We start from the raw sequence: 7,915 nt of genomic DNA, 5'->3' as shown, positions 1-7,915 counted from the left end.
GGGGGGAGAGGTGTCGTATCCTTCTATAAATATTATATATTTTCACCCCCATGCAATTCGTAAATAAAGGAACATTCGACAAATATAATAATAAAGTAAATGATTTTTTTAGTACTTTATTCATCACCTAGCAACCTTGGATCTCTTAGTTTTTTTTTTTAATATGATTTTAATTCCATCTTCTCTGCATAATTTTACTTAATAAATTGTATTATGTCTGTTAATAACATAGATTTCTGCATCTAAATGTTCAAAGAGAATGTCTTCTGGTATTAATGTTGTTGTCCAATTAAGGTCTTTTAAGAACCATTTATCCTATTTTATACTCTAAGAAATCATTTCTAGATTTACTTCTTTGTATCATTCTATTTGTAATAATTTATTATGTTTCTAGCTACTCCATGAAAAAATATTTTTTAAGTAGGTTTGTGTTATAGAAAGCATATAGTTAAGCAATATCTTCATTAGTATTTGCATCTAGAACATCGGATAACCTTTCTTCATCTTATTGTTGTTCATGATTTTTGCTATATTTAATTCAGAATGCCAGTAATTCTAGACTCATCCATTATGACCCTAATGAGTCTAACAAACATTAGAGAGAATGGGGGTTGTCTCGTAGTAGAGTGTCTTTAATTATTAATAGACCAGAAACTTTTTTTTGTACCTCGGTCAATTGCCTAAATTTTTTTTGTTCTCAAGGTAGATGCAATCATCCACTCTATTGTTTGATTACATCGTTCTATCTGTCTCTATATCCATTGACATCTAGCTATCCCCTTCACATGTCTTATTTCATATTTTTGACAAAATCGAAGAGTACTTGATTTAATAATTCTCTGTCGTAATCATGTGAAGTATAAAATATGAACCATACGTTCTAAACAATGTTTTAAAGGCATTCCTGACTATAACATGTTTCATCAAAAGTGATACCATCCAAATTATTTTTTAAAAAAATCTACAAATTAATAACCATTATAAAGCTTCATTGTGTTCGTGATATAGTCGGAGAGCAAAAAAAGCTAGTAATATATCTTTCTCTTTGATTTTTTGAAACGATTGATCTAATAACTTGTCTAGTTACTAGATTTCTATATTGAAAAATACCGCAGCATTCAAAATTCTCTTATATTTTATGGGCTTAGTCGTAGAGTTTTGTTTGCAGTAATGTAAACAATCTGTCCCGTCCAGGAAGCCAATTTAAGACGTGGGAAAATTTTGAAGTGTTGTTTGTGGTAACAAACAATCTTAATGATCCATATAGGCCTACTTTTAATCTCAGCGGGAGCTCTGTGATACCATTAATTACATCCCAAAAAGAAGAAATTATTTTGCTTTACCCCAAAAGCTTCTCTTTCTGTTTTTCCACCAACCTAGTTAAAAAAGACCAGCCTTTAAATTTTCCAAACTTTTTGTCTATCGAATGTAATTAATTTTTCTTTCATACCTCAAATATTAAAAAGCTTTTAACATACAAATTTCATGGAAATACTACTGATCTTCTTTTAAAATCTTTTTAGTATCCTTCTCAAGTCAGCATTTTCTGGCCATTGCTCCGGGCAATAACATTCATTAAATATTCTTACTTTGTTAAGTTCCTTTTTATAATTTTGTTTTTCATTTTTTTTTGTTTACGTTTCTAAAGAAAGAATTTAAAAAATTCCTTTTAAGGAAACTAATGATTATAAGAAATGTCTAAATAGTGGGACTGGTATAAAATTGTCTGAGACATTAAGAACATTTAACGAATATTTATATATATAAGACAACACATTATTTACCTTCATTTTTTGAGTTTTAGGGATAAAAAATAAAATAATTTTTTTTTAGATATAAAACTAAAATATGCTTTCTTGTTTTCGAAACAAGATTAACTTGATTTGTTTTTTCATTTTTTTTGTAACTTATTTTTGAAGTAGAATTAAAATGTAAAAGTGAGAGATCATAATTTTAAGAAACTTTAAAAATTATTTCCTAAGCGAACGTTGGATGCAGTGTTTGTTTCAAATCATTCAATAAAATTTAGTGAGCTACCTTCTATATGTTCTTAAGTAAAATATTTGACATTTATAATACGAAATGTTATAGTTAAATGTTTTTTTGTAATTTTCTATGTAAAGAACTATATTTTCTATAAATCGATTTAATCGATATTTTATAACTAATTTTTAAAACAACATTCCAAATAAGAATCTATTAACACATGATCTTCAACTTATGATTTTCAAAAAGCTCTTAAAACTTATATAAGATATCATTGTAATATAATAAGTGCTTATATTATGTTATTTTGTTACAAATAACACGAAAAGAGGGTCAAAAAATCAATCAAATTTTTTTTAAAATATAGTATAATACTAGATGGATAGATGGTTTTTTTATGATGTATATAAAAAAATTTAAATGATTTGTTAACATGTGTTATTCAGTTTACCTTAGAACTTTTTATTTTGTGATGCTTACATTTTTTTAAAATTTAAAATAGGGTAATTAATTAAAAATTTTGCCTCCTAAAGAAGATCCAAAAACTTTTTAATTTGTAGATCAAATATTTTATATTCTTATATTTCCAACCCCTAATAATGGATATATACACATGTGGCGATACCAAATCCGAGTTAACAAGTGTTGGCCGTGTTCAAGAGGCCAGAAAATTATTGCAAGAATATGAGATTATTATGTATGAGATCAAAATAATTGAGGGTTGACACGATGATGATTTTAAGAAAATTTTTTCAAAAAGAGAAGCAATGAGCTGAAAAATTTTATGGTTTGGAATATAAATTTAAAACATAATCATGACATAATAGGAACACATCTAAAAGAGATTGATAAAGATTATGAAGATGGAGAAGAGAGATTTAGAATGATTGAAGAAGTCACAAAGAAGTTAACTAAAGAAATATATATAAGAAAAAAGAGCATGGCAGACAGTATGTGAGGTCTATGAGATGTTTTTTAAATGATTAGTACATAAAAGTAATAGATGTTAATATAGATACAGATAGGAAAGGAATAAATAATAATGTGAGAATATATATCAAGAGGACAGTAGCAGCAGCGATGGAAGATATTCTAGAAATACGGCAGCATAAGGCAAAGGAAACAATAGAAGATAGACCATAAATACCACGGGAACGAACTAGAGAGATAAAATATATTAAGAAGAGAAATTATGAGACGACAAGATTGAATGGGCAAGATATGATGCCATCTGATATGAAAATAAACTAAACAATAGAGTTCCCGAAGCCGCAAAATGGTACGGACAAAAAGATTTATAGGATTAAGTGGTTGGTTCATTGATTTATAAAGAACTAGACAGAGAAAACGATACACATGACAGATTGCTTAAGAGGGAAAAACAAAAGTTGGAATTGGACTGAGGAGTTGGATATTGAATTTGAGAATATGAAAAAAGTGCTTAAGAATTTAGGGAAATTGAGGATTCTAATTGCGAGAAAGAATTTTTATTAAAAACGGATGCGAGTAATATTGGTATGGGAGCTGTACTTATGCAGAAAAATGAAAAAGAGGAATGGGTGTCGGTACAATGGGCATCAAAGAAATTTACTCCGACTGAAACTAGATACGGAATTAGCGAGAAAGAGATGTACGCTGTATATTGGGGCATAAAAAAGTTTGAGTATGAATTGAGAGGAAGAAAGTTTAAGGTTGAAACTGATCATAAGGCTTTAGCAGAAATAAGAAGACAGCCATTTTTTAATAATATAGGATTAACAGGTGGATAGAGATGATCCAAGAGTTTGATTTTGAAATCGAGTACAGGCAACCCGATCAGATGGTTGTTGCTGATGCATTGAGCAGAATTCATAAGGTAAATGAACCAAAGAGAGAAGTGATTAGACAAAGAACTGAGAAACAGATAGCGGGAAAATGGTTAAAGCATGTTGAGAAAGTCGAAGACAAGGAGTACTAGAATTTTTATTCTGGTCGTAGAGCGGAAATACCTGCAATAGGTGATAGGTTAGAGTTAATGAAGAGGTACCACGAAGAACAGGCCCACAGAGGACTAGGAAGTGTCTATTATGCTATGAAGTTTGACTATTATTGGCCAGGAATTAAAGAAGATATAAAGATGATGATAAAAAAATGTGAAAATGCCAAAAATACAATAGGAAAAAATCAGGAGGATGCGATTTTATTGCGACAAGTAGATACCTAAAAAGGTGGCAATAGATTTAATCGATTATATAGATTTAGGGAAATTCGTTTTAGTAGTCATTGATTACCATACGAGAGTCTCATGGGGTTGCGTGTTGAAAGAAAAGCGTGCTAGCTCGATAACTGGATTTATAGAAAATTTGTGTAGAAATGATAAAAGACCAGAAAAAAACATATCGGACAATGGAAGAGAATTTGCAAATAAGGAATTTCGAGAGTTATGCAGAAAGTTGGATATAACTCACAGAAAGACCAGTATTGAATCACATAAAAGCAATGGGAGAGTTGAAAGAGTTATTGGTACGTTGAGAGAATCTGTTTTAAAAATGAATCCCAAAAATAGCTTTGAAGAAAGAGTTATGAAGGCCTTTGAGATTTATAATAATAGTTACCATGAAGGTCTGTGATGCACACCATTTGAGGCAGTTAAAGATAATACGGGCAATGTAATTCTAAGAAGTGGACCAGAAGGAGATTATAGTAGTCGATTTTAAAAGAGATATAGAGACAAGTTCGTCGAAGGACAGAGAGTGCGAGTTGCGAAGAGTGAAAATTTAAGGGGGTCTAATAAGTATAAAAAAGGTAGGTTTTTGGATATTGGGACGATTAGGATTGTGTGTCCGAAGATTCTTATGTAGTAAAATTAATGAATGGACGTTAGTTAAGAAGAGGCACTATGACTTAAAGATCTGCTTAGGGTTGATGATGACGTAGGAGACTAACCGTCTTGGAGGGGGGATGTTATATATTCTTATATTTTCTAACCCCAATAATGAAAAAAAAATATACCTTATTTCATTACAAAAAAAAATTTTGCTTTCTTCTTTATTTTTATATTTTTTTTATAATTTTATAAACGACAGAAAATATAATATAAATTATTCTAAAGCAATTTAAAGTATTTTTTTTAAAGAACTAAGTGTATTGCTTACTAACGCTTTAATTTATTTATTGATTACAGAAGTGTGGATTATATATATAACTAAACATGTTGTGATAAAGTTATATATAACAAATTCAAAAATTTAAACTCTGATTAGATGAAACACTACTGACGGAAATAAAATAGTTATTGTATTTAGAACGTTGTTTCTAAGGAGTAAATGGTAGTAAATTTCTTTGCATTTCTAACGATGTGAAAAAGCTTTAAGATAATTCACAAACTGATTAAAATTTATTCAGAGGGTATTTAGCTATTATGCATAGTTTTTAAGCTTCATTTTTTTGCAGGCAAATCCTCAGTATAAAACATAAAAATAAATAGTTAAAATGAGTTGAAATCTGTAAGTATGAGATAACGACGTATACAACCCTTTCATCTATTATGATGTTGTTCGTATCGTTTTCATGCTTTCTGATAATTATATTTTTATTTCATAAAGATATACTTAGGCTTATCATCTTTGCATAAATCAGTGTTTAATCGATCTGATAAGTTTGATAATTCTTCTATATTAAATAGATTATTTTATACTATAAATGCCCCACAAATATCTAATCGAGAATGCATTATGAGCGATTTTGACATCATAGACAATCGTTCTAATACTTAATTTGGTATAGAAATATTCTTAATGTATTTTATATACATATTTTAGGCTTATTTTAGAATTTAATAAAATAATATGTGGTACGAGCTGCAACCCTAAACGCTCGGCTGTTTAAATAATTGATATTTGTATGATTTTTATTGACTCTTCTGGTTTATAAACTTCGGCTTAGCGCTACAAATCCATCATTTTATGTTTTATTTTTAATAAATATCAAACTTAGAATTTATTGGAGAGAAAGCTAATCTCTTATATAGCTTTCCATATTAAGACCTTATATATCAGAATAGAAATTTCTTTTTTCGCCATTTGTTTGTTGTCGGAGATGCAATTGTCTGCTTTCATGTCTCGGCCGTAATTGAGACATGACAGCCCGGGTCAAAGTCTAGAAGTCTTACTTCAGTGCATGGGGTTATTAAGGATGTCGTGTGACATACTATGTTTGTGTAAAAATAATATCATGAAAGTATAGTTAATTGTTTTTTTCTTTTTTCACTTCAAACGCCAAAAATTCGTTAAAAATATCCTCCCACGTATCCTGAACAGATTGAGTAATAGTTTCTTTATACCTCAAAATTTCATCAAAAATATAAACCAAATCAATGTTTTCTTTATATAGATTTTTTTTATTATTTTCGTTGATGATATTTACAATATTTTTTATCGTTTTAAATATATCTAATGCTATTTTATTTTCGTTAATTATTTGTTCAAATGCTAAAATAATAATTATTTTTATCATATAAGTACTATAGTTATTTTCGTATGTTATAAATTGAATAAAATTCTTTACTTTTTTTTCTATATCTTTTTTCATTCCTGAAATTGATATAATAGTTTTGTCAAAAACATTCGTATTTGAAACAAGAATGTTAAATTCATCCTTACTCATTAACAACGAAGAGGCACGAAATTCATTCACAAAAATATAAATCGCGGTATCTTTATTTCTATAAATATTTTCAAATATTTTTTCTATTGGATAATTTTTAATTATTATTTTATATAACATGTTGATTTCATCAACATTTTTTCTATTTGTATCCATAAAAAGCACTAATCTTTTTAGATCTTCAAACTGAATTTTACTAATAACTATTTTTTTAGATGCATCATTGGTATTTTTTTTTATTTCTTTCGTATGTAGAAATACAGTAGTATTTGATTGATGTTTATATATTATAACATCTTCTTCATAATGAAGAGAAAAACTGTCTATAAGTTCTGGTTTATCTATATCATTTTTTTCGAGTGTTTCTTTTTTCATAAATTGAGGAATTCCGTAAATTTCGTTAAAATCATAAAAATCAGAATGATTTAAAAAATATGTTAAAAGTCGTACATCATAATTCTTGACTCTAAAATGATTTTCTAGATGTTTTTTAAAAATAATTTGAGGTTCAAGTTCTCTAATATTTATATTAAAGAAATAATAAATTCCATTACATTGATAGAATAAATAATAAAAGTAAGGGCGATTGTTTTTCAAATAATTAATATCTTGAATGTCATTAAAAATGCAATCATATATCAGACTATTTTTTTCAGCGAACGTTTCGTAGTAAATAGTATTTTTCTGTAACTTATTCTGTAAATTGTATTCTTTTAAATTATCAATAAGCCTTTTATAATTATCAAAATTATATTGATTTTTGTCATAAATGAGTATTCTATGGCCTTGTTTTACATTTTTATTGTTGTATAACATTTCTATACATTCATCAATAGTATCTTCATAATTGCTTATGATAATTTCTGTTTGTGTCACATTATTGTTTAATTCAATTTTATCTATATCTAAGTTTGTATCATTATAGGAAATATAATCTATTTCATAAGTTTTTAAAATGTCGAATTCGTCATATTGTTTATTTAATTTCATTTTATTTACAATATTGAGTAGTTTATTTGACAAATTTTCGGTAGCGTTTGCTAAGAAAACAATTAAGAAGATATTCAAAACCATCATTGGGGCAATAATTTTAAAATTATATAAGGTAACTTGTTTTATCGTATATTAATTTTTTCTCAAAATCATAAATAAATTTTGAATAAAAGATGAAATAAATATTGCCTATAATTACATCGCTTTTTATATAATATGTTTTTTAGATCATTTGTTTGTTTTATTTAAAAGAAAAATGAATTTAAATACAATTCAATGTCATAATATACGC

At 27.6% G+C, this 7,915-nt stretch overlaps 1 protein-coding gene across 1 annotated transcript; it reads right to left on the bottom strand.

Annotated features, from left to right (window-relative positions):
- Positions 1 to 6,210: 6,210 nt before the first annotated feature.
- VNE69_04110 (putative SP-containing protein) lies at positions 6,211 to 7,707 on the bottom strand (the record flags this gene model as incomplete). The annotated part of the gene is made up of 1 exon (XM_065473357.1): positions 6,211 to 7,707. One exon carries the CDS (start codon positions 7,705 to 7,707, stop codon positions 6,211 to 6,213), a length of 1,497 nt encoding a protein of 498 aa, XP_065329429.1.
- Positions 7,708 to 7,915: the final 208 nt, after the last annotated feature.

The sequence above is a fragment of the Vairimorpha necatrix genome, chromosome 4, assembly GCF_036630325.1.
Source record: "Vairimorpha necatrix chromosome 4, complete sequence".
In the NCBI taxonomy this organism is placed as follows: Eukaryota; Fungi; Microsporidia; family Nosematidae; genus Vairimorpha; species Vairimorpha necatrix.
The sequence above is the reverse complement of the archived record's forward strand: the minus strand, read 5'-3'. Positions and strand labels throughout refer to the sequence as shown.